Source organism: Tamandua tetradactyla, chromosome 4, assembly GCF_023851605.1.
Source record: "Tamandua tetradactyla isolate mTamTet1 chromosome 4, mTamTet1.pri, whole genome shotgun sequence".
NCBI classification, from domain to species: domain Eukaryota; kingdom Metazoa; phylum Chordata; class Mammalia; order Pilosa; family Myrmecophagidae; genus Tamandua; species Tamandua tetradactyla.
In genome coordinates, this window is record NC_135330.1 from 185,142,540 (window position 1) to 185,170,298 (window position 27,759).

The following is a 27,759-nucleotide window of genomic DNA, read 5'->3' on the forward strand; positions in this document are numbered from 1 at the left end:
TTGAGTTATGTCCTTTATTTAAAAATTTCTATATGGATAGACTCCCTAGAGGAATACATTAGAAACTGGGAACAGTGGTTGTCTCCCAGAGGGGCATGGGATGGCCAGGAAGTTTTGAGGGATGCTTGATTTTTCACTATGTATCCTTTCATATGTTTTGAATTTTGTACCATGTGCATGATACTCAACAAATAAACAAACTTTGCAAAAACGTAAGTAAAGAGTTTGGGAAAGTCAAGTTAGAATGAGAGGTGTATGGTGCTCATGGTGGTACGTTTAGCCCGTACCCAGGGTGGCCCGGCAGACTTCACCAAAGACAGGTGCTGTGTTGTGGCATCGTGGAGACTGCAGGTGTCCGTGTGAGTCTCCCAGGGCTGCCTGGGAGCACCTAATAGGGATTGACAAAGGAAGGAAATGGTCATGGCTGAGGGAGCTGGCTGGTGCCAGGTTTGAAAAAACAACAATTCTGATGTATAACTCACCCATTCTGGCTTTGCCCAACTCACGTGAGCGTGAGGAATCTCAGTTTTCTTGTTTGTTAAATAAGACCCTCCTTGGTGTTCTCTTTCCTGCTGTGACCCACACAGGCTCGGAGTCCTCTCGGGTAGAATTCCAAGTACACTGACCTTAAATCCACTCCCTTCCGTCCCACTCATGGAAATGTATTCAAAATAAATGAGAGACAGATTTTACAAAAATACTTCTCATCTAATTTTTCTGCAAATTATTTGAAAAATTCAATATTTAACTGCCGTTAGTAGCAAATTGAGTGCCATGACCCATCATACAGGCGTGCCATAACACTGAGGTTCCTTCCAGCACACTGTGTCAGTGTTTCCCTGTCTTGAGAGACTGCATTGTTCCTTAGTAGAAGATGATAGTGTAGGCATATTGATAAACAAAACTACAGACTGTGAACTTGAAAGGAAGGATGAAGAAAATGAGTACGGTTTTTGGTAAATAGAGGAAGCATGCTGCTGAAATGGGGCGTATTTTTTTGAGGGGGTGCATGGTCCGGGAATCAAACCCGGGTCTCTCCTGCATGAAAGGTGGGAATTCTAACCACTGAACTATCCATGCACCCCTGAAATAGGGCATATTTTTATTTATTTAATAAAATTCTTTCTTTATGGTTCAAAACCCAAACAGTATGAAAGAGGAGACAGTAAAAACTTGCCAAGTTAGCCACATGGTTCCCCTCCTCGGAGACAACCATTATTATTAATTCCTTGTATTATCTTTCCAGAGATAGCTTATACATATCTGAGCTGAATGTGCATTTTTCCCACTTGTACACACACATTGATATACTATGCACTTCTTTATTTATGGCAGAATAGCATTATATTATTTCAACATACTAGAATTTTATCTAATCAAGCCCCATATCTATGGAAATGTGATTTGTTTCCTGTCTATTATAAACAGGGCTACAATGAATAACCTTGTACATTTATTATGTCCCCTGAGTTGACTACATTTAAAGGATATATTTCTAAAGTTAAACTTAAAAGGTCAGAGGGTACGTGCACATTGAATTTTAAACCACTGTTTTAGTTTGCTAAAGCTGCTGAAATGCAAAATGCCATGAAATGGGTTGTCTTTTAACAATGGGGATTTATTAGTTTGTAATCATACGGTTCTGAAACTATAAAAATGTCCAAATCAAGACATCATCAAGATGATACCTGTATTTTCTGTCATTTGGCAAGACACATGGCAACCTCTCCTGGTCTCTCTTCTCTCTTCTGGATTTCATTTCTTCTAACTTCTGGCCTCATTGGCTTTCTCTCTGTTTCTGTGGCTTCCTCTTTCAACTTCTGTGGCCTTTTTTCTGAGTCCTTCTCTCTTCCATCCTCTTACAAAGGACTCAAGTAAGAGGATTAAGACCACCTGGGGCACCCCTCAACTAAAATAACCTAATCAAAAGGTTTACCCACAGCACATTTATACCCACAAGAATGAATTAGCTCTAAGAACATGATTCTGAGGTTCATAAAGCCTCCAGACCATCACAATATCTCAGGGCATTCTGCTTATGACCATAATGGAGCAACATCATGCATTTAGGGATTCAATTTATGTTTTGGCCTTAGACAACTAAAAAAATGTGACAAGAAATACTTGACTGAACAAAATATATGAAACAATGGTTTCAAATATAGGACAACAGATAGTACAGGACAGTGAACTCTGAGAGAAGCAAAACAAATGAGATGAGCCCTAGGATTGCTCTCTAGCTTACTGCCTGGAAGAAGTTTCCAAGTTATAGTCTAAGGAAGGTGAACCCAAATAGAGCCTGGCAGTATCTCTGAGTTATATATACAAGGTTTTGATCAGAGAGGCCAATATGTCTAGGATTACCAGGACAAAATACTGGAGAAGAGAAGGCTGTACAGCCAAGAATGCTCCAGAGAGCTGCAGAGGGTCTTTCCAATTTTCAGCTGAGTGCTGATCAGTACATGTGTGTATGGAAACTCCTTGATGTCAGAGAAAGAACTAGAAAGGAGCAAATGGAACAATTCTGGGTAGTAAGCATTTTAGTTTTCTATTGCTGCTATAACAAATACTACAAATTAGCAGCTTAAAATAACACAATTTTATTTTTTCACAATTCTGTAGGCCAGAATTCCACTGGGCTCAGTTGGTTTCTCAAGGCTGAAGTCAAGTTGTTGGTGGAGTTGCATTCCTTTTTGAAGGTTCTAGGGATGAATCCACCTCCATGCTCATTTAGGTTGATAGCAGAATTCAGTTCCTTGCAGTTATAGGACTATGATCCTGTTTCCTTGCTGGCTGTCAGGTGGTGGTTATTCTCAGCTTCTAAACCCTTTTCCTCCATCTTCAAAGCCAGCAGTGGCAGTTCAAGTCCTTCTCATTCTTTGATTCCTAACTTCCCCTTTTATCTATTCTCTCTTCTGTTTCTTCTACCACATCCCTCTGTCTTCCTCTTTTGCACTTAAGGGGTTAATTACATTGGGCCTACATGGATTAATCCAGGACACTCTTCCAATCTTAAATCAATTAATTAGTAACCTTAATTCCATCTGTCAAGTCCTGCTGCTGCAGTACCTTGAGTGGTGTTTGACTTAATAAATGGACAGAAATTCCACCTTTAAAATTATGCCTATCATAGGAAGGAATAAAAATAAGATCAGAAATAGAAAACAGAGAAGGTTGATTAAATTAATAGCCTCTAGCGCAGCAGGTCAAGAGAAAATACAAATTACCAATTAAAAGGGGGCATCCGTACAGATCCTACAAATGTTATAAGGATAATTGTGTCGGTCTGAATCTGTGGTGGACCCCAGAAAAGCCATGCCCTTTGATCCTCATTCATTTTTGCTAGATGGGAGCATTTTGATTGTTTCCATGAAGATGTGACCCACCCAACTGTGGGTGGTAACTTTTGATTAGATGGTTTCCATGGAGGTGTGTCTCCACCCACTGAAGGTGGAGTTGCTTGCTGGAATCCTTTAAAAGAGGAAACATTTTGGAGAGATTCCCTTTTTGGTAGAGCCATGAGAAAGCCAGCAGACACTGCCACGTTCGCCATGTGTCCTTCCAGCTGAGAGAGAAACATTGAACGTTGTTGGCCTTCTTGAACCAAGGTATCTTTCCCCAGTGCCTCAAATTGGACATGTCTATAGACCTGTTTTAATTGGGACATTTTCTCGGCCTTAGAACTGTATACTAGCAACTTATTAAATTCCCCCTTTTAAAAGCCATTCTGTTTCTGATATATTGCATTCTGGCAGCTAGCAAACTAGAACAATAATAAAGAAATATTATGAACAACTTTATGCCAGTATTTGACAACTTAGGTGAAAAAGAAAAATTCCTTGAAAAACACAAACTACCAAAACTCACTGTAGAAAAATAGAAAATCTGAATGCCCATATATTTCTTAAAGAAACTGAATTTGTAATTAAAACCCTTGTGAAAAAGGAAAATTCCAGGCTCAGAAGTCTTCACCAGTTAATTCTACCAAATATTTAAGGAAGAAGAAAATACCAGTTTTAGAAACTCTTCCACAAAATAGAAGAGAAGAGAGATGCCAGAGAGAGGCTGGCATTACCCTGATACCAAAACTAGAAAGTCTTCCCAGTAGAGATTGACATACTGATTTCTAAAATTTGCATATAAATTTAAGGATCTTGATTAGCCAAAATTTTGGAAAGGAAGGAAAGAATTGGAGGGCTTACACTATCTGATTTCAAGTCTTATAAAGCTATATTAATTGGGAGAACATGGTATTGGCATAAATATATATGCTGTATTTTTCCCAGTTCATCATTGTATTTGGATTAAATTTATTTTATATCTAGATCTCTTTCACTTTTTTGAAACACCATTCAAAGACCTCTTTGCTGCTAGCCTCTCGATGTAGTCTTGGTTCCTTATGCCTGGGCTCATTCCAAGCATACTTGAGGTGCCTGGCTGTGCCTTGCATACTTTCCAATGGGACAGAATGTAGAAACTAGAAATTTATCCACACATTTAAGGTCAACTGATTTTCTACAAAGGTGTCAAGGCAATTCAGTGGACAAAAAAAAATATTTTCAACAAAACGTTCTAGAACACTAGGATAATTATGTACAAAAAAACCATTGAACTTCACCTGTAATTCCTACCACACAAAAAGATTGACTCAAAATTTGTCAAAGACTTGAATGAAAGAACTGAAACTATAGAACATCTAGAAGAAAATCAGTGAACTTGGGTTTGGCAGATATTTCTTAAAGTAGGATACAAAAATTCACAAACTTTAAAAGAAAAATATCAGTGAGTTATACTTCATTAATATAAAAAAATTTGTTCTTCAGAAGACACTTAAGAAAATGAAATGATAAGCCACAGACTGGGAGAAATTATTTGTGAAACTGATTTCTGACAAAGACTTATTTAAAATACATAAAGTGATCTTTTTTTAAAATTTATTGATTGATTAAAAAAATTAACAAACCAAATAAAACATCAACATACATAATCAGTAATTCACAATATCATCACTTAGTTGCATATTCATCATTTCTTAGAACATTTGCATTAATTCAGAAAAAGAAATAAAAAAGACAATAGAAAAAGAAATAAAACGAACACAGAAAAGAAAAAAAGATTATACCTACCATACCCCTTACCCCTCGCTTTCACTGATCACTAGCATTTCAAACTAAATTTATTTTAGCATTTGTTCCCCCTATTATTTAGTTTTGTTCCGTATGTTCTACTTGTTTGTTGACAAGGTAGATAAAAGGAGCATCAGACACAAGGTTTTCACAATCACACAGTCACATTGTGAAAGCTATATCATTATTCAATCATCCTCAAGAAATATGGCTACTGGAACACAGCTCTCCATTTTCAGGCAGTTCCCTCCAGCCTCTCCATTACATCTTGAATAACAAGTTGATATCTACTTAATCTGTAAGAATAACCTCCAGGATAACCTCTCGACTCTGTTTGGAATCTCTCAGCCATTGACACTTGGTCTCATTTCACTCTTCTCCCTTTTGGTCGAGAAGGTTTTCTCAATCTCTTGATGCTAAGTCTCAGCTTATTTTAGGTTTTTTCTCAATCCCTTGATGCTGAGTCTCCCCTCAGTCTAGGATCTCTGTTGCATGTTGCCAGGAAGGTCCATACCCCTGGTAGTCATGTCCCACGTAGACAGGGAAAGGGTGGTGAGACTGCTTGTTGTGTTGGCTGGAGAGAGAGGCCACATGTGAGCAACAAAAGAGGCTCTCTTGGGGGTGACTCTTAGGACTAAATTTTAAGTAGACTTGACCTGTCCTTTGTGGGGTTAAGTTTCATATGAACAAACCCCAAGACTGGGAGCTCAGCCTATAGCTTTGGTTGTCCACATTGCTTGTGAGAATATCAAGAATTCAACTTGGGGAAGTTGAATTTCTCCCCATTCTCACCATTCCCCGAAGGGGGCTTTGCAAATACTTTTCCACTCAGTGATCGAATCACTCTGGGATTCATCAGGTCATCACTCTGGACAAACCAACAACATCTCATGTCCTACCTGAGATTCCAAGTACTTACGGTGTTCAATCAAACTATCTACATAAGTTATATTAGGAAATGCACTAGTCAAAATATAAATTTTGTAACAAATAAACATTTTTTGCTTTAGTCTCACACATAAGGTGACATTTTAAAATATTAATTACCATCTATTTTCAGCACCCTGCAATGATGACATTCCTTTGTTCTTCCTCATGCAAAAACATTTTTAAAATTTTTACATTTAGTCACTATTATTATACAGTCTAGGCATTCCTAGATTATACCATCTCAATCTTTAACATCTATCTTTCTTTCTGATTTCATTTATGTCCCCAGCCCTGCTGCCTCTATCATTCTCACATGCAGCTTCATTCAGTGTTTTAACAGAATTCTATTACAGTTAGGTAGTATTGTGCTGTCCATTTCTGAGTTTTTGTATTCAGTCCTGTTGCGCAGTCTGTATCCCTTCAGCTCCATAAAATATATAATCTTACAACTCAATAGTAAGAAAACAAACAATCCAATAAAATGATCAGCCAAAGATTTGAACAGATAACTTGGAAAATACAGATGGCAAAGAAGCATATGAAAAGATGTTCAACATCTGTAGTAATTAGGGAAATACAGAGTTGAACCACAGTGAGATTACTCTACAAACCCATTAGGAGGGCTAAAATTAAAGTGACTAACCTAACCAAATAAGGATATCGAGCAGTTGTAACTCTCATGCACTGCTGATGGGAATGTTACATGGTACACTCACTTTAAAAAACTTTTTGGCAGTTTCTTAAAAGTTAAATATACACACCTACCCACAACCCAAGCATTCCATTCCTGAGAGTTTACTAAAAGAAATTAAGGTTTATGTTCACACAAAGACTTGTGTGTGTGTTCATAGCAGCTTTATTTGTGATAGACAAAGCTACCCAAATATCCATCAGTAGGTGAATGAACATTCATGACATCCATCAGTAGGTGAATGGCTAATAATAGCCATACAATGGAATACTATTCATTCCTAAAAAGGAATGAATTATTGATACATGCAATAGCAAAGAATCTTTGGAAAATTATGCTAAGTAACAGAAGCCAAACAATGAAGAAAAATACTATATTATTCCATTTATATTTCTAGGAAATGCAAAACAAAATAATATATAGCATCAGAAAGCAAATCAGTGGTTTCCTGGGATGCATATGGGGAGGGGTGAGAGATGAACTACAAAAGGACACAAGGAATATTTTGAAATTGATGGTTGTATTCATTCTCTCAATTACGCTGATGGTTTCATGGATGTATAAGTAGGTTGGAATTCATCAAATTATGCACTTTAAATATATGCAGTTTATTGTACATCAATTATATCTAAATTAAGCTGTTGTAAATTTGTTAATAGTTCTAACCAAATTGCCCTTTTTATATATAGGTAACATCAATTCACACTCTCATCAACAGTATACAAGAGAGGCTCTTAACTCTATAACCTCTTTAACTCATTGTGTTATTCAGACTTTTTTACCTTTGCTGATTTGATAGGTGAAACATGTATTTGTAAGATTTTCATTTTCATTTATTTCTTTATTAATGAAGAGGAGAATGTTTTCATATTCTTAAGGGTACCACGTATCTTCTTTTCTGAGAATTATCTATTCATGTCTTTTGCATTTTTTATTGGGCTGTAGTAACTTTCTTCTTTATTTTAGGGAAATTATGTGCTAGGAAATTAGCCCTTCATGATATGAGTTGCAAAAAATTTGTCAGTTTTTCATTTGGGTTTTAATGTTGTTTTATTACATTTTTGCCTTGCATATTTTAGAGCAGTCTAATTTAATAACAGTTTGGGTTTCTTGTTTTTGTCATGCTTAGAAATGCCTTTCCTATTCAAAAATTATATTTTTAAAATTTTTTATTTCTTTTAATAGTTTTATGGTTTTGTGTTTACTTTTAGATTTTTCATCCAATTGGATTTATCCTGCTATAAGATAAAAAGTACGCAATCTATTTTATTATTTTCTAGTTGGCTCTCCACTTTTCCATTTATTGAATTTTTTTTCCTCCCATTGTTTTGAAATACAGTGGGTATCATCTACTAAATTCCCTATGTGTTGAGGTCTATTGCTGAACCATCTACTCTGTCCCATTGATTGTTGGTTTTAATTATTATAGTTTTATAAAAAAATCTGATAGGTCTTGTGCATCACTATTGCTCTTCTTTGCAATGTGCTTGTCTAATTCCAGAAAAGATAATTTTTGAACTAGGTAAGCATTATTTTGAAAATATTATTTCTAAATTTGTGTTATGTCATATGACCTGCAATGTTAATTAGTTAAATGAATATGCTTGAAATTTGACTGAGTTAAGAAAGGGCTACTCCTTTCTTTAACAGCTCACATACTTTGGTATAATTAGGGGCTAATTATTTACAAAAGTATTAATCTAACTCCCAAGGACTTGTCATCCATTTTAAACGTTTATATGCAACTTTTATGAAACTTTTTATATGAAACTTTTTAAAATTTATATGCAATTTTGAAAGGGACACTCTTTCAAATCATAGTACTAACATAAGCATTCATTCCTATTTTACATATTGTTCATAATCTTGTGTAAAGGTATATTCATTTAGTTACTTTAAAACTTTTAAAATATCTTTTCCATTTTCTCATTTTTATATTTCTGTAAAGTGGTATAAAATAACTTATTTCAAATTATTAACTTATTTTGACTAATTTACTCTTGTAGTGCTGCTAATGGTAAAATCTTGAGCAAGTCTCTTGCTTAGTGACTTGCAAGTGAAGGGTGCTTAGAATTCTGTAGATTGTGGGCCACGGTGGCTCAGCAGGCAGAGTTCTCACCTGCCATTCTGGAGACCCAGTTCAATTCCCGGTGCCTGCCCATGCAAAAATAAATAAATAAATAAATTCTGTAGATTGTAAGAACAAACAAAAAGAGATTATGATCTTTAAGTACCCGATGTATTTATTGCTGATATTTTCTCCAGATCTCAGATTCAATACGTATAAAATAAGGGAGTTGTACTGAAATGAACTTAAAGGTCTCTCTGACTTTACTTGCAATGTCCCTGCCCGTGTTGATGATTTATTCTTGGGGCTTATCCTCTAGGATAAACGATTGCTTGACAACCACGTAGTCTTAAGTATGTTTGTTTGATTATTGGTTTTATTCTTCTGCATTTCTCCTTACATTATAATTTTCTTTTTTGGGCAGTCTGTTTCAGCATCCTCTGAATGGAGTGAGGAATTGCAGCACAAATTTATGGCTAAAAAAAAATCGAAATCATATAAGATGGGAGTTTCTGAAGATTTCAAAGAGGTTAAGTTAGATTTGCAACTACCAGTACAACCTTCCACATTCACTAATGGATATGGAAGTGTGGGAGCGCCATTGCATGTAAATCAGATGGATTCATTTAGAAAAACAGGAATTAAAGAACTACAGAGTAAATCCTTTTCACCACAAGAGAGTATTTCCAGACAGTCTTCTTTTCCTTTTTCTGCTGCAGCCCTTGGTGCACCCTCCCTAACTTCCCCCCAGGTTGATTCTGATTCTCTCTCTCCTTTCCACTTACCTCCTCAGGGCACTCTTTTTGGTTCTCTTGCTAGTTCCAAGCAGTTTGGTCCATCTAAATATGATCAAGACCTTGGGACTGGATTACCCCTTAAAGTGGATTCTCTTCCCACTCTCTCTTCCCAGAGCCCATTTGCTGGAGCCTTTGCTGCTTTTGCTCCTTTAACTACCTCATTTGGTGCCAAGCAGTCTAAAACAGCTGAGATTCATCTAGAAGATAACATCAGCCCCAGTTATGCTCCTTTACATGCGTTGCACTCTCTTCCCAATCTCGTCTCCCCGGGTGGATCCCTCCCTGGTTCTGCTTCTTTAGCTGCCTCACTTGCCCCCAGACAGTCTAAACTTTGTCTGAAAGGAAAAGTCAGCAGCTGTGCTGATTCCCACGCATCTCATCCTGTTCTGTTCTCCCAGAGTCCACCTATTGAATCCCTCCCTAGTTCTGCTTCTTTAACTGCTCCCTTTGGCTCCAGACTATCTGAAATTTGTCTAGAAGGAAAGGTCAGCAGTTGTGCTCGTTCCTGCGTGTTGGACTTTCCTCCCAGACGAATTCCTACACTTCTTCCTGCCAAGGGTTTTGGCTCTGCCCATCCTTCTGCTGACTTCAGAGCATTTTGTTTTCAAAAGTCCCCTGTTTCTTTAAGCACCAGTCACAAGCCCCCAATAGCTTTACCTACGCTTGCTCACGATGACCCAGGAGAGTCTTCTCCATCAAGTATTTCTCTAAGAAATGAACGATTGGATTCTCTCCACTATGATATTTGTATTGCCTCCACTCATGAAAGCGTTTCTGAAATGGAAAGTGATAACAAAGGACCAGTACTTCGGGCAAGTTGTATTTTAAAAAGGAAGATGCTGAAAGCTGATGCAACAAGAAACAACTTTACCTCAAGCTTTCAGGCAAAAAAAGATGAAGATAACACAGTCTGCAAACAAAGCTGGATGAAATTTGTGCCTTGGACTGAACTCTTCAGTCTACAAACCGAGGTCATAGTTTTAATTGTCTTTAAGTTGGTAGTTATTTAGCTTCATAGTTTATAGCAGTTTTACTGGTCGGGATCTGTTTATCACCAGACCACGGTGAGGCAGGGACTTGTGCCAAAATGTAAAAACACAATGCTTCCTTCATTGAGAAACTCTTGTACCAAAAAAAAAAAAAGTCAGCCAAACTAAACAGTGTGCTCGATGATGTATTTGACTGGTGTCTGTCTATTAACTGTTAGACTAGAATGTCATACTAGTGAATGTTAATATTCCTTGACTGAAAATTAATATCCCTGCACAGGTCATGGAATTAACACCTCAAAATGTAATCTCAATCTGTAATTATTTGCGTTGATATAAAATAGTTTAGTAAAGTGGAAAGGCAACTTGATTTAGTAAAAGATGAGTTTGAGTCACCTTCCTTCCACTTTAGGATTTTAAGCTAGTTCAATAACTTTCCTGGATTAACTCATCCATGTACTGGGGATAATAGTGTCTACCTCAAAGAGTGATTTTTAGGTTTAGACAAGAGAGTAAGAGCTGCCCAGCTTTCTTTACGGTAGGCTTTAGGTTTAGACAAGAGAGTAAGAGCTGCCCAGCTTTCTTTACGGTAGGCAATGTAACATGAAATCGGATAGGAAGCAGTACAGACAGTCAAGAGTGTGGACCCAGAGTCAGACTGTCAAGGTTTAAATCCTGGCTCTGCTGCTTATTAGTTGTGTGACTTTGGACAAGTTACTTAATCTTTCTGTGCCCCGGTGTCGTCATCTACAAAGTGGGTATAATAAGAGGCCCTACACAAAAAAGTTACTGCAAAAATCAGAGCACCTGGTACCAGTTCAAGTTGTGTTGACACATATTATTACTATTATATCTTTAATTGTTGTCTTAGATACTTTAACCTGTGCACCTGCCTAAGGCTGCATCCTCCTTTCTGCTCCCTATCCTAGTTCCCCTAGGACCTCTAGTCTATCTACTTCAAGGTTAGAATCCCTATGTTCAGGCTTCCCACACTTTCATAAGCTTGTGATAAAGACAAGCCTTTAAAGCAGTGACTCTTAGTGGGGTCTGGATGGGGAGTGGTGGAAATGGGATGTGTCAGTGTAGTTTAAAGAGCACATTCAATGTTATAATTTTATATTTCTTAAAAATGTCATTTTCAAGTTTTAGACTACCAAAGGGCAAAATTTTTATGTTGAACAAAAGGAATCATTATATTTAAGAAGCACTGGTTCAAAACGGTTAGAACAAAACAAAAGTGTAGTATCATTTTTAAATTCTTCATTCCAGCATTTTTTTAAAAAGCCACTACTTAACATGCAGTATAGTGTTTGCGAGATTCAAAACAATACTGTGTCACTAGTCTATGAAGAACTTTGATTCTATAGTAATAGAAGTTTTAGAAATGCTTTAATTAACTGAATTGAAATAAGTGAAAACATTTTATTTATTATGTGAGGCGATTCCAATAATGTGACTTAAATTTGCTTTATATTTTATTTATTTTTTTATTTTTACTTTCATAGGATGGCTTCTGGAAACTTACATCAGAACTGGGATTTATATTAAACCTTAATACAAAATTTTTAAATATCTTTCTTGAAGAAAAAGGCATTCGATCTCTAGGTAAGTAACTGTCTTTCCAGTGTGCATTGAATGGAATGCTAATAATTGTTATAAATTAATTTGTAAATTATTGTACTAATGTAACAATTCTATAGGTTATGTGTAAATGGAGTTATATTTGATAACCAACAAAAGAGATGGGGGATTCGTTTCTAGTCATATCTTTACCACTAATGAAGGTATTACCTGTACCAATTTTTCCATATAAGTAATTTTAACTACTCTCAAAAACAACCCACCAAATCTCAGTGGCTTAACTCAATAAAAGGTTATTTTTTTCTTCACATAACAAATAGTGATCAACAGGGAAATTCTACTCTGTGCAAAATTTAGAAACCCCACACTTATTCCATATTGTGCCTCTACCATATTCAACATATGACTTTAAAATTACCATGGTGACATATTATCAACAGCCCCTTCCAGTATGAAAAAGTTAGAATACTGCTAAAGAGTGGGAGAAAGATCAAAGGTGATGGTGGTTTTATACAGAGAAGGTAGGGTTAATAAACGAGTATGAATGCTGGATCATTATATTATTCTTCTAGTCTCCAGTATCTTAGAGCAGCTATAAGTAAAATCCTAAAATGGTAAAACTGTAACCCATACTAAACTCTGAAATCTGTTTGTAGCAATGTTCTTTGAAATTTATTGCTTTTTAGTGTGTATGTTATTTTTCACAAGGAAGAAAAATATTTCTTCTAGCTTCCAATGTTTTGGAGCAGCTAGAAGGAAAAATCTGAAATAGTGGAATGATAACCCATAACAAACTCTAAAATTTGTTCTGTATCTACTTATTGAAGTGTACTTTGAAAAAAATCATACCCACAAATAAATATAAATTCTAGTTACGAATGCTATATTATATATATATATAAAAAAAGAGTAAGATGACTGAGTCACAAGGTGTTCACATATGTATATTTATTTGGTCTCCAAATGGCTCCCCAAAGTCGGGAATATCTCACTGATAATTTGACATTTGAGTAGAGATCTGAAAGAGGTGGAAGATGAGAGAATATACAGTGGAAAAACATTCCAGGTAGATGAAAAAGTTGGTGCAAAGACCCTGAGGCAACGGCATTCCTCACAAGTTCCAGGTGGAGAAAACGTGGCTGGAAGAAAGTAGGAAGGTGAGGGCATAGGGTTACTCCTGGGTCTGATAATGTTTGAACTTCTGTGCCTCTACGTGGAATTAGAAGCCATTGGATAGTTTTAAGCAGTGGAGAAGCACAATTTAATTTAGGTTTTCAAATGAACATTCTGGCTGCTATATGAAAATAAACCCAGGGTAAGAGAGTAGAAGCAAAATATATATATATATATTACCATGGTGGAAAAAAAAAAAGGAAGAAGAAGAAAAAAATATTACTCTGACATCATCCACCAGGAAAACAGGAAGAAAAGAGAAAATGTGGCAACAACTAGTCACTTAGCCACAACCCAGATACAAAAGAGCTGGAAAATGCAGCTTAGCTTTGTGCACAGGAAGAGAAAACAGATTTGATGGGTACTTTAGTTTGCCAGAGCTTGTCTTAGAATGTTAAAGACTTAAATTATTCAGGTATGGTAAAGTCAGGTACAGAGACAAGGAGGGGAGAGATTTTGAAACAGGTTAGATTTATTGGTTACAATTTCAGGAGGAGTACACAGTACAGGTACAGGACCATTGAGGGTACAACCAGATGCAGGGCAACCACAAGAGGGGAGTGAGAGAAACAAAAAAGCTGTGGGCTGCAGCCTTTATTGGAGTCGAGGGTGGGGTATTAGCAGTTGGGCAGTCAAGCATCTGATCAGTGGCTGTTTGAGTTTAGCACACTCACGTAACTGGACAGGAACCTTAGGACACTGGGGAGAGGGGGAGTTAGGGTACCTTATCTCAGGAAAACAGCTAGAAAGTGAGCCCTGAAAGTTGGGCTGATGTGGTGGCAAAACATCAAAATGGTGTTTTGAACTTGAGAATAGTCGAGCTGCTGTGACAAAGTACACCAGACTAGTTGGCTTAAATAACAGGAATTTATTGTCTCCTAGCTTTAGAGACTTGAAGTCCAGAATCAGGCTGTTGGCAGGATCATGCTTTCTCTGAAATCTGTAGTGTTCTGATGATGGCTTACCAGCATTCCATAGTTCAGTCTCTGCAGTTGTCACATGGCCATCTTTTCCCCCATCTGTCTCCTCTTGACTGTTTAAATTTCCTCTGTCTAATATGTACTTCTTTATACAATTATAATAACTGTATAATAACAGTTATAAACTATGGACAAAATATTAAATAAAATAAATAATCATATTAAGTCCTGAAGAGCAACCATAAGTAGAGAGAAACTCCAGGGGTCAAATCCTTGAAAGAAGGGAAGCAATCTAGGCGAACTCCACATTTATCCAGGTGCTCATGCAAGGACACATCTTGTTTTGTGAGGAGAAACCCTCATAATGGGATGAGGACATGGGGACCAGAGTTCTAGGCTGCCAGAGTGACTGGAAATTGAAGATGGAACTCCTAGAAAGAAAGGAGCCACAGAGTGGGGTTCTCTGAAATCTGCATACAAATTCCCTCAGTTTCTTAGCTCACCCCTAACCTATACGTGCAAAGACAAGAATTAAAGGATTATAGACAAAAGCATCATAGGAGAAGCTAAAGAGCTTGAAGGCATCATATTGAGTGAAATAAGCCAGACACAAAAGGACAAATATATGATTTCTTTTATATGAAATACTTGGAATAAGCAAATTCCAAGACACAGAAAGCATATTAGTGGCTACCCAAGGATAGGAAGAGATGGGGAATGGGGAGTTACTGTTATTTTATGAGTTTTGGTTTCAGATGATGAAAATAATCTGGAGATAGATTGTGGTAAAAATTATACAGTGTTTTAGTTAGGGTTCTCTGGAGAAATAGAATCAACAGGGAACACTCGCAAATATAAAATTTATGAAAGTGTCTCACGTGACTGTGGGAATGCAGAGTCCAAAATCCACAGGGCAGGCTGTGACGCCAATGAGACGACTCCGATGGAGGGTCTAGATGAACTTCGCGGGAGAGGCTCACCAGCCAAAACAGGAAGAGCCTGTCTCTTCTGAATCCTCCTTAAAAGGCTTCCAGTGATCAAATTAAGCATACTCATTGCAGAAAATACTCCCCTTTGGTTGATTACAAATGGAATCAGCTGTGGATGTAGCTGACATGATCATGATTTAATTCTATGAAATATCATCATTGCAACAGACAGGCCAGCACTTGCCCAACCAGACAGACAGGTACCACTGCTTGGCCAAGTTGACACAGGAACCTGACCATGACACAGTGTTATCAATGTAATTGTCAAATAATTTTCCACTTAAAATAGCTAATGATTTTTATGTTATATATATTTTACCACAACTGAAAATAAATAACTTTAAAAACTATTTTTAAAAAGCAAAGTATAGGGTGGGCCACGTTGGCTCAGCAGGCAGTTATCACCTGCCATGCTGGAGACCTGGGTTCGATTCCCAGTCCTGCCCATGCCAAAAAAAAAAAAAAAAAGCAAAGTATATATCATGGAAATGTAAATCCCAAAATAAGAGTAGGGGAAGGAAATTGGATTAGAGGTACTATACAAGGGAGGAGCTTCAACATTCAAACTCGTTTCTTTTAAAGAAGCAATGGAAATTTGAAACAGATATGGGAAAATGTTAAGAGCTAACAAGCTTGGCAGTGGATATATATATATATGTATTGATATTCATCGTGTTATGGTCTCTACTTTTTGGTATCCTTACAAATATTTAATAATAAAAAAAGTACATTAAGTGATTAGTTTATGGTGATGCAAACAATGCTGCCTATCAAGCATCTTTCAAGGAAATAAAAATTATATTCCTGGGAAACTCAGAGCACTCATTGTAGCTCTAATGATAATTAAGACAGATTTGGAAAGTTTGAATAAAACTAGTTTCAGTAGTTCAAAACTAATCTTTTATATAAAGTGATTTTAAATATGTGATGCATTATTTCAAAAAAATAGACTCATGTTAATTTCTAGGTTCAATATACCTAAGCATTCATTTTCAGTTTTGGAATTGCATAATAAAAATATCTTCATTTTGGATAAATAGCTCTAGTTACCCAGAGGTACTGTTCACTAGAGATAATTTGATACAGTGGTATAATCAGCCATATCTGTGATTTATCTATTGTATATTTAAAATGTACTTTTCTGAGCTATTAGTAGAAGCGAAGGATCTGAATTTCTGCTGTCATACTTCATGGCCACTTGGTTATTGAAGATGATAGGAAAGGGAGCTCTGGAGATAGTTCTATTTCTTAACAACCGTCAAGATAATATGATAGGCACATGCTCTAATTTTCCTCATTTTTTTTTTACTTAAATAGCAGGACCTTGAAGAATATTATTTAGAGTTTTATGTCTGCTAATGTATTATGTTTTAATAGTATTCTAATTATTTAATAGAACTTTTATAAATGGGTAGTTTGAGATGCAGAGTTTCCAACAGACATAAAGGAGTTTTTTTTATTTTTCATTTTAGGTCTAAAAGGAAGGGAACGGCTCCTTTGCCTGATTGCCACATTGTTGGTTCTACAGTTTATTCGCACCAGGTTGGAACGAGAGGGAATAGTATTCAAATCACTGATGAAATTAGATGACACTTCCAATTCCAGGTGACTTCAACTATAGTGTTAAGCAACTCAGTTATATTTCCAATCATTTCTTAAATAAATCTTCTGTTTTAGTTTCTGACTGCTGAACCAAATACCATGCAAAGGATTGGCTCAAATAACAGAACTATATTGGCTCACAGTTTTGAGGCTAGGAGAAGTCCAAACTTAAGGTGTCATCAAGGCAATGCATTCTCCCAGAAATTTGTGGTGTTCTGGGGCTGGCTACTGGTGATCCTTGGTTCTTCCTTGGCTTTTTTGTCACATGGCAATGCATATGGTGGTCCCTTCTGGCTTCTCCGTTCTGTTGACATTAAGCTTCTGGCTGTTCCCTCTGTCTTTCTCTCTGTCTGTGACCTTCCCTATAAGGCCTTCAATAATAGAATTAATATCATCATGATTCAGCTGGGCCAAACCTTAACTGAAGTAACTTCATCAAAAGGTCCTCTTGATAAGAGTTCACACTTACAGGAATGATTTAAGTTTAAGAACATGTTTTTTTTCTGGGGTACACAGCTCCAAACCACCACACTTTCCAAGAAACTACATGGAATTATTTACATGTGTATACTGCTTTATTAAGTACAAAAACAAATTTTTCACAACATCTTGACCACAATCTTCTGCTGTAGGCAGGGCAGACACAGTGGTTGTGTGTTTTGGGCTGCATAGGATCCAGGGGCTCAGAGAGTTGAAGTGTAGCTTATATTTGAGCCCAAATCTTTTGGGTCCTGGTTTAGGACTCTTCTCACCATAGTATGTTCATCTTGTGTGCTTCAGGGAATCCACCATATGATTGTTGGAACCAGGCCTGCTCCCAACCATCTTGTCCCAAAGGTGTGGGACAAGAATATAAAGAGGGAGACAGGGGATGGGAAGTTAGTACCTGATGGGTAAGAGGTGTTTGTTTGGAGTGCTGGGAAAGGTCTGGGAATGGGTGATGGTGAGGGCAGTGCAACATGTGAATGTGATTAATCCCACTGATGGTATGCTTGGGAGTAGTTGGGATGGAAAAGTTTATGTTAAATAAATGTTTCCACAATTTAAAAAAAAGAGCGACTAAAGAGACAATAACAATTAAATGCAATACATGATCCTAGACTGGAGCTAATAATTGAAGAGAAAATGCTCAAAAGGACATTATTGGGACATATGAAAAAACTGGAGTATAGAATTTCTTGAACTTGATATTTGTACTTAAGCTTGTTACATAAGGTAATATCCTTGTTCTCAGGAACTGTACAGAGAAGTATTATGTGTCGAAGAGAACTATGCATGAAGCCTCCTCTCAAATGCTTAGAAAACAGATAAATAGATGATAATGATAGATGAAAGATATTAATAGATATAGATACTTGTTGGATAGATTGATAGATGTTAGGGCAAATGTGGCAAAATGTTAAAATTGGTAGATATAGGTATGGGAGGTTGTATGGGGTTTGTATGATTTTTTGCAACTGTCCTATAATCTGAAACTATTTCAAAATTAAAAGTTTAAGAAAAAAAATGCAAAGGGAAATCCTCAGACCATACATCTAAGTTATTTAAAAGTAACAAACTTAAATAAAATATATTCTAATCTCCTACCTTTACAAGTACAACTTCATAGCATCCAGGGAATTTTGAATTCTGTTACTCCTTGGACTTTCATGCAAAATGTAGCAGTATGGAGAATGTGAGCCCCTGGTCCTCGTTCTTGACTGACCCCTAGGACCACACAAGGCTTTGAGTGCACAAGTGAATATCTCATTTCACCCATTAAAACTCTATCCATAACCATGCAAACGACAGCTTCTTGGCCACTCTGTGTACCTAGTGATATGGCAACATGGCTCAGATTCAGGAGGCCAAACCCAAGGAGGACCCTGGGAATGGATTCAGGGGCATTTGGTGAACAGATGCTGGGTCTCCAGGGTCTAAAAAGAAGGGTATGGGCTCTGATTGAGCACATCCTCTTGTTCTTGTGGACTCCTCAAGAGGGGCATGGCCAGAGGAGGGCCAGAGCACTCCTCCCACAGACATATATGTATATATTTTTTGTATGTACACACACACATACTTTTGTAATTTGCTTATTTTTTTAAAAAGGCGAGATAAAGGAAAAACTAATAAAAAGATCATTACCTGTAGAGGTAGGGTTAAGATAGGGTAGTGTGGACAAGGATGGAAGCTAAGCTTCTCCTAACATACCTTGTTTTTTTTGGAACCATATAAATATATTACATAATATAGAATCCATAATATAATATAAAATATATTACATAATTATAATAATAAATAAAATAAAATAAAATTCAGTAGTAAAACAAGTAATCCCTAAAAATGGAAAGCAAAATGAAACAAATAAATCTGTGGGTCAGGTTGGTGACATAACCACACAAAGAGGAATTAGTTCATGTGACTCTAATTTGACTATACCTCCCTAGTGGGATATAGCCTAAGGAGAAAAAGAATAACAAAGAGATGTTTAAGTTAATAATACTTTTCATTTTTTTATTTTGGAACATATATATGTATTTATGAACTAAGATTTTTCATGTAAAAGTTAAGCAAAACCCTTTGAATCCTAAACTTGAATTGGAAAGATCACATAATAGGAACATATTAAATTATACCATGTAAATACAATCAGCAATGTCCAGAATGTAGGGAAATAAGTGGCAAGAGAAAAACAGGGGGAGGGTGGAGCCTACAGAGTGAAAGACACATCAACCAAAGGCAATGTGCACACCTTGTCTAGATCTTAATTTGAACAAAACCCCCTGTATTTAAAAGTAAGAGTCAATTGGTGGAAATTAAACATTACTCGGATATTTTGTGACACTTAAAAATTATTGATAATTATTTTTATGTTTTTTATAAGCCCTTATCCCTTAGAGAGACACTCTGACATATTTCCAGATGAAATGAAAGTAATAAAAACACCTATTTTTACTCTTTCACAAAGACTAAATTCTCTGTTCCCAGCAGCATTAAACATAGAATACATACCCAGAAAATTCTTAATTGGGCATTGTCATGGTTAGGGACAGGTGTCAACTTGGCCAAGTTGTGGTACCTTTTCATCTGATTGGGCAAGCGCTGGCCTGTCTGTTGCAATGAGGACATTTCATAGGATTAGGTCATGATCACGTCAGCTACATCCACAGCTGATTCCATTTGTAATCAGCCAAAGGGGAGTGTCTTCTGCAATTAGTGATGCTAAATGCAATCATGGGAAGCCTTTTAAGGAGGACTCAGAGGAGACAGGTTCCATTCCTGCTTTGGCTGGTGAGCCTCTCCTGTGGAGTTCATCCAGGCCATCCATTGGAGTCATCGGCTTCGCAGCCTGCCCTGTGGATTTTGGACTCTGCATTCCTACGGTCACGTGAGACACTTTCATAAATTTTATATTTGCAAGTGTTCCCTGTTGATTCTGTTTCTCTAGAGAACCCTAACTAACACAGGCATTTTACTATATATAAATTATGCCTCTGTTTTAAAAAGCAACTCTTTCTCATTAGTTTGCCAAAATAACTGCTTGAGAAGGATCAAAGTTTATTAAATTGATATCAACTTAAATACTTTGAGCAATCAGTGGATGGGACTGAAAAATTAGTATTTGATCTGATAGACAAAATGAAAGAGTTATTGGTTCCATTCAGAGCTTTCCAACTCTGATAACCTTTGAACAAGTATCATAAAAATTTTTACATTCCAGTATCATACAGTATTAAAACAAAATTTGAAAAAATAATGAAATATATTCAAACACATTGCTCTTACGAAATTACTATTATTGGGAGAGCAAAATGATTTCCCTGCCCTTTTAATAAATAAAAGAAAAATAAATATTTTTCACTTCCTCTTTATTGTGTATTTTAAACTTTTAATTTTTTTTCATGATCTAGTTCATAACATTAAAGCAGTGGCACATGTGTATAATTTATTTATATGGGAGTATTCTAGTTTGCTAGCTGCCGGAATGCAATATACCAGAAATGGAATGCCTTTTAAAAGGGGGAATTTAATAAGTTGCTAGTTTACAGTTCTAAGGCCAAGAAAATGTCCCAGTTACACAAGGCTATAGAAATGTCCAATCAAAGGCATCCAGGGAAAGATACCTTGGTTCAAAAATGCCGATGAAGTTCAGGGCTTCACTCTCAGCTGAGAAGGCACATGGCAAACACGGCATCATCTTCTAGCTTTCTTTCCTGGCTTCCTGTTTCATGAAGCTCCCCGGGAGGTGTTTTTCTTCATCTCCAAAGGTCGCTGGCTGTGAACTCTCTGCTTCGTGGTGCTGCAGCATTCTCTGCTCTCTCCCAATCTCCTTCATTCTCCAAAATGTTTCCTCTTTTATAGGATTCCAGAAACTTATCAAGACCCACCCAAATGGGTGGAGACATGTTGTCACCTAATCCAGTTTAACAACCACTCTTGATTAAATCACATCTCCAGGGAGATGATCTGATTACAGTTTCAAACATACAGTATTGAATAGGAATTATTCTGCCTTTATGAAATGGGATTTAGATTAAAACATGGCTTTTCTAGGGGACATACATCCTTTCAAACCAGTACAGGGAGGGTATAAACAAACTTTTCTCACTAATGGGATGGTCAAACACAAGTTTAGAGCTTAACTAGATTAAAGGAAGGACAGTTGAATTAGTGAGAATATTTAAAATTAGGTTTTTTCGGTTCAGTAGTTAGTAACTAAAAGAAGATTAATAAGATCTCATACCTGTTATTATTGAGGAAACTGAGGTTTCCAGAGTTGAATGAAACGTGTACAATGTCACACAGCCAGTATTGGCAGAATCAGGATTTGCACCTAGCATTTAACCACTACATTATACTGATGGCTCTTGCTCAATTCTCAAGGGGAAAGAAAATCAGGAAGATGGAGAGAATTTTCAAAATATTAAGTTTTCTCCAATAGAATTTTCTTTAAAACTTTGGTGTATGTTACCTTTTTTTTTTTTTTTGCTAGCTATTTATAGCACATGACAAAACAAATGAGGAAGTAGCAAATTATAACACTCTAGAATATTCAATAGCATATTGTGGACACAGTCAAAGTTTTGTTCTTATGTTGTACCCATTTTACTAGGAAGTTTTTTTTTATTTACATGATAAAATTAAATATATGCTAGTTTCATGGATTACTCTCAGTTATTCTGGAACTAACTAGTCGAATTGAGAATTCCTGGTACAGTGGGAAGGAGAGGGAAATGGAAGTCTAGTTTGTAAAATACTTCAGTTCATGCTTGAAAATGGATAGAATTTAAATTGAGAAGGGTGGGAAGGGTATGACAATAAATAAATAGAAGCAAGAATGCTGAGTTGTCCTGGAGTGAGCAACGAAGCCTGTGAAACAGTGGGTGCCAGGAAGTTAAGCGTCAAAGCAGTTTTCTGGTGTCTTAATTTTTGACAGAATCATTTTGTCTGATAATGTGCTGATTTAGTACTGCATTATATTTCGTTTGTAATTGTATTTGAAATTTATGAGAATGTTTACTTTTTTAAATCTAGGAATATTCCCTGGGCTTCTGAGAAAGTGAAGAAAGCCAGTGAATGGGTAAGAAGAATTGAAGGACAATATCCATCCGTCTGCCAGCGGTTTGAACTGGGCAAGGACTGGGATTCTGCCACTAAGCAGCTATTGGGAATTCAACCCATAAATATCACTTCTCCTCTTCACAGAGTTCCTAATTACCATGAAGGCTGAATCAAATGAAATTGTGCTTTAAACTTTTCTTCATGCTTTTACATATAAAATAATCAAATACTGACTTTAATGAAACTTAACTGTGATTTTATTTTGATGAATGAACCAGCAATAATAAAAGGCAAGTAACAATATTATAGAACTTTTGTGTTTGAATGTTTTAAGGTGCTGAGAGACAATCTGGATGGTCCTGGAAGTTCATTTCCTTCTCTTTCAGGAATCCAGCAGATATCTGGCCTAGTTGCACTGAGCAAGCTGGGAAGTGACAAGGCCTTTGGCTGATGTCGGCATCCCTGGCACACAAGCTTTTTCCTAGAGCCTTGTGTATCCAGAACACTGCCCTCGGTATTCACCATTCCCTATGTAGTTTCTGGGTCTTGTTACTTAGAGGAACAAATATTCCCTAAACCCTCTTAAGCTAACCCATCAGAAATGTGGCAGTGTGGAAGCAGGGCTCGCTCTTTTGGGGTGCTCTCACTTGCCATGTCCAGTTGCTGGAACCTAGGCCACAGGATAACCTGTTCCCTGGCCTATGCCATGGAATAATTGGACTCCAAGGAGAAGGTGCAGGCGCTGGTACTTCTCTGCTTGTAGGTTTCTTCCCCCATAAGTCCTATGTTTTTAACTGCACTATGTGGTGCTGTAGTGCGTGTCCATGACCACTTCACATGAAATAAGGTTGATATTTAATTTTACTTATAATTCATAAGAAAGTGTAATTTGGCAAGTTTTAAGTAGTAGATTATTAGAATTGAAATCCATAATAACATATTGGATTAGAAAATACGTACATGTTTTTACTTTTAAATAATTTTAGATTTGCAGAAGAATTTCAAAAATAAGAGAATTCACATATATCCTATACCTAGCTTCCCTTAGTGTTAACAACTTACATAACCATAGTATATTTATCAAAATCAGGAAGCTGACATTGATGCAAACTTTTTACTTAGTCCCAGAGGTCTGGGTGGCAAGGAACTGAGAGGCCAGCAAGCACGTAAGTAGGACATTTCCCAGTGGAGCCATAACATGACTGCAGTTTCGAGAGATCCAGAGTGTGTGGACCCAGCCAAGTCATGCCCAGATTCCTGACTGATAGAAACTAGGAGATTATAGTTTATTATCGGGGATAATTTGTTACGTAGCAATAGATAGTGAATACAGCTATCTACGTCCATGGCTATGCCCTGGACCTTGTAATTAAATATGCTGTTCCAACTCTAATCAATTCAGAGGAGCCAAGAAGGCGGCTTAGTGAGGTGTGGAATTTAGTTTGTCCTCCAGAGCAGCTAGTAAATAGCCAGGAACAATACAGAACAACTGCTGGGGCCACATCAGTGACCGGACACACAGCATACACCAGTCTGGACAAGCTGGACTGGCCGTGAGCCCACCCAGAACCATGATTCCCCCAAGCCTCAGCAGCTGCACCCCTCCCCCATTGGCTGCTTCCCAAAGGGGAAAGAAAAGGGACTTTAGTAGCAGCAAGGGCTGAGCTCTACCAAGCTCCAATTTGTGGAATTAATTAACAAATTCTGGTAAAAATAGGTCCCCAGCTCAGCTAAACCTCGAGTAAAAGCTGAGGTTGCTGTTTTTTGTCCTGCAGATTGGGGGTAGGGCTGACGGAAAAACAAAACAAAACAAAAAACAGAATTTTTTTGGCTCGGACAGCACAAAATACTTGAAAGGGTCTGGGCCCTGAAGGAAAAGAGGGGGCACATAGGACCTGGAGATACACAGAGTCACGTACCAACTTAAACTCTTCATTGGCAAACCCGAGGGACCGGGTTCCTGCTCTGAAAAGGAATTTTTTTTCCTTCTCTTTTTTGTAGCAGTGTTTCTGCAGCTTCATTGCCCTTTGGATACAACTGCAAGTCTTCTCAGGCAGAATTAAGCTTATTTGAGTGTTTGTCTGGAGCCTGTGCCTTCCCCAGGAGAGGGGTAGGGCCCAGCTTAGGTGGAATCCCTCCCTCAAAGAACTCAGACCCCAGGGTCTGGAAAACTGAAGTGATGAAAGCCAGTCTACAACCTCTCCTCAGTCTCGACTACACCCCCAGCAGGGAGAGTCTGCTGAAGTTAAAGACAGTGCATCACTTTATGCTGGTGGAACCCATAGGCAGACAAGTGCCACACACTGGGCAGGATAGGAAAAACACAGTCTAGAGACTTCATAGGAAAGCCTTCCAACCTGCTGGAACTTGCCCTCAGGGAAAACTGAATTAGGTGACTTTTCTCCTGAGAGGAGGCCAGTTTGGTCAGGAAAAATCTGACTGGGATCTATAATACCTAAGTAGACCCTCCTAAGGGGAGGAGGGGGGGAAAGCACCATACAGGCAGGGCAAGAAATAAGAAAACAACTGAAAAATTCTGAAATGTTAAAACCTAAACTAGAAGTCTAGAATAAGCTGAACTGAATGTCAAAGAACAGATAGACAATGAAGTCATCCAGCAAGAAAATCCTAGGTAAAAAAAAAAGTGAAAGCAAATCTCCAGAATAAACTGATAAAGGAAATTAAATTCCTAGAAAAATTGAAGATATGGCCCAGTCAAAGGAACAAACCAACAATTCAAATGAGATGCAGGAGTTGAAACAATTAATTCAGAATATTCAAACAGACATGGAAAACCTCACCAAAAATCAATCAATGAATTGAGGGATGATATAAAGAATGAACAAACAAAAAGAAGAAATTGAACTCTGAAAAAACAAATCACAGAACTTATGGGAATGAAAGGCGCAGTAGAAGAGATGAAAAAAACAATGGAAACCTACAATGTTAGATTTCAAGAGGCAAAAGATAGGATTAGTGATCTGGGAGATAGGACATCTGAAATCCAACAAGCAAAAGAAAACAGAGGGAAAAGATGGAAAAACTGAGCAGGAACTCAGGGAACTGAATGACAACATAAAGCACATGAATACACATATGATGGGTGTCCCAGAAGGAGAAGAGAAGGGAAAAGGAGGATAAAAACTAATGGAGGAAATTATCACTGAAAATTTCCCAACTCTTATGAAAGACTTAAAATTACAGATCCAAGAAGTGCAGCATACCCCAAAGAGAATAGATCCAAACAGATGTACTCCAAGTGTCCAAGACACTTACTAATCAGAATGCCAGATGCCAAAGAGAAAGAGAGAATTTTGAAAGTAGCAAGAGAAAAGCAATCCATCACATGCAAGGGAAGCCCAATAAGACTATGCATAGATTTCTCAGCAGAAACCATGGAGGTGAGAAAACAGTGGCATGATGTATTTAAGATACTAAAAGAAAACACTATCAACCATGAATTCTATATCCAGCAAAATTGTCCTTCAAAAATGAGGGGGAAGACTTCGGGAGAAGATGGTGGCTTAGTAAGACGCGTGGGTCTTAGTTCCTCCTCCAGAACAGCAACTAAAGAAACAGAAACAATATGAAACAGCTCCCGGAGCCACGACAGAGACCAAAAAGACAGCGTACCCCATTCTGGAATGGCTGAACGGGCAGGGAGAATCCGCTGCGGTGAGATACCCAAGGGGCACGCGTTTTCCCGGCTGGGGCGGCTGGCAACTGGGGTCCCCTCCATGCACATAGCTCCCCGGTCTGACTGGGAACATTGGATAGTGGGGCCCTCCCGCCACGCTTGGCGTCTCGGGCCAGCTGGGCAATTTGGACCAGCACTCCCCCAAGCCACGGCGGCCGGCGACCCCCCCTCCACGCGCGGTTTCCCGGGCCCACTGCGAGATTCGGATTGGCAAGTTAAAGGAGCCACAGCATCTTTTACTGGTGGGACCTGCAGACAGACGAGCGCCACGGGTGCCACGTACTGGGCAGGAAAAGAAAAACAGAGCCCAGAGATTTCACAGAAAAACCTTTCAACCAGCCGGGTCCCACACCCAGGGAAATCTGATCAAATGCCCAGACACCAGCAGAAAATAATGGATGACGCTCGGAAAATTGAAGATATGGCCCAGTCAAAGGAACAAACCAATAGTTCAAATGAGATACAGGAGCTGAGACAATAATGCTGAATATATGAACAGAAATGGAAAAACTCTTCAAAAACCAAATCAATAAATTGAGGGAGGACATGAAGAAGACATGGGCTGAACAAAAAGAAGAAATAGAAAATCTGAAAAAACAAATCACAGAACTTATGGGAGTGAAGGACAAAGAAGAAAAAATGGAAAAAACAATGGATACCTACAATGGTAGATCTAAAGAGACAGAAGCTACAATTAGTGAACTGGAGGATGGAACATATGAATTCCAAAAAGAAACAGAAACTATAGGGAAAAGAATGGAAAAACTTGAGCAGGGATTCAGGGAACTGAATGACAATATGAAGCGCACAAATATACGTGTTGTGGGTGTCCCAGAAGGAGAAGAGAAGGGAAAAGGAGGAGAAAAACTAATGGAAGAAATTATCACTGAAAATTTCCCAACTCTTATGAAAGACCTAAATTTACAGATCCAAGAGTGCAGCGCACCCCAAAGAGAATAGACCCAAATAGGTGTTCTCCAAGACACTTACTAGTTAGAATGTCAGAGGTCAAAGAGAAAGAGAGGATCTTGAAAGCAGCAAGAGAAAAACAATCTGTCACATACAAGGGAAACCCAATAAGACTATGTGTAGATTTCTCAGCAGAAACCATGGAAGCTAGAAGACAGTGGGATGATATATTTAAATTACTAAATAGAAAAACTGCCAACCAAGACTTCTATATCCAGCAAAATTATCCTTCAAAAATGAGGGAGAAATTAAAACATTCTCAGACAAAAAGTCACTGAGAGAATTTGTGACCAAGAGACCAGCTCTGCAAGAAATACTAAAGGGAGCACTAGAGTCAGATACAAAAAGACAGAAGAGAGAGGTATGGAGAAGAGTGTAGAAAGAAGGAAAGTCAGATATGATATATATAATACAAAAGGCAAAATGGTAGAGGAAAGTATTACCCAAACAGTAATAACACTACATGTTAAGGGACTGAATTCCCCAATCAAAAGACATAGACTGGCAGAATGGATTATGACCCAGCAATACCACTGCTAGGTATCTACTCAAAGGACTTAAGGGCAAAGACACAGACGGACATTTGCACACCAGTGTTTATAGCAGCATTATCTACAATTGCAAAGAGATGGAAACAGCCAAAATGTCCATCAACAGACGAGTGGCTAAACAAACTGTGGTGTACC

At 37.6% G+C, this 27,759-nt stretch overlaps 1 protein-coding gene across 2 annotated transcripts in view; it reads left to right on the plus strand.

Moving 5' to 3' along the window:
• Positions 1-22,710, plus strand: part of PARP4 (poly(ADP-ribose) polymerase family member 4) — a 133,954-nt gene extending 111,244 nt beyond the window's left edge. For both annotated transcript variants that reach the window (XM_077158767.1, XM_077158766.1), the window contains exons 31-34: positions 9,240-10,583; positions 12,107-12,206; positions 16,737-16,869; positions 22,381-22,710. In XM_077158767.1, coding sequence (XP_077014882.1) covers positions 9,240-10,583; positions 12,107-12,206; positions 16,737-16,869; positions 22,381-22,576 — 1,773 coding nt within the window. In that variant the 3' untranslated portion in view covers positions 22,577-22,710. The remainder of the gene's footprint in view (positions 1-9,239; positions 10,584-12,106; positions 12,207-16,736; positions 16,870-22,380) is intronic.
• Positions 22,711-27,759: the final 5,049 nt, after the last annotated feature.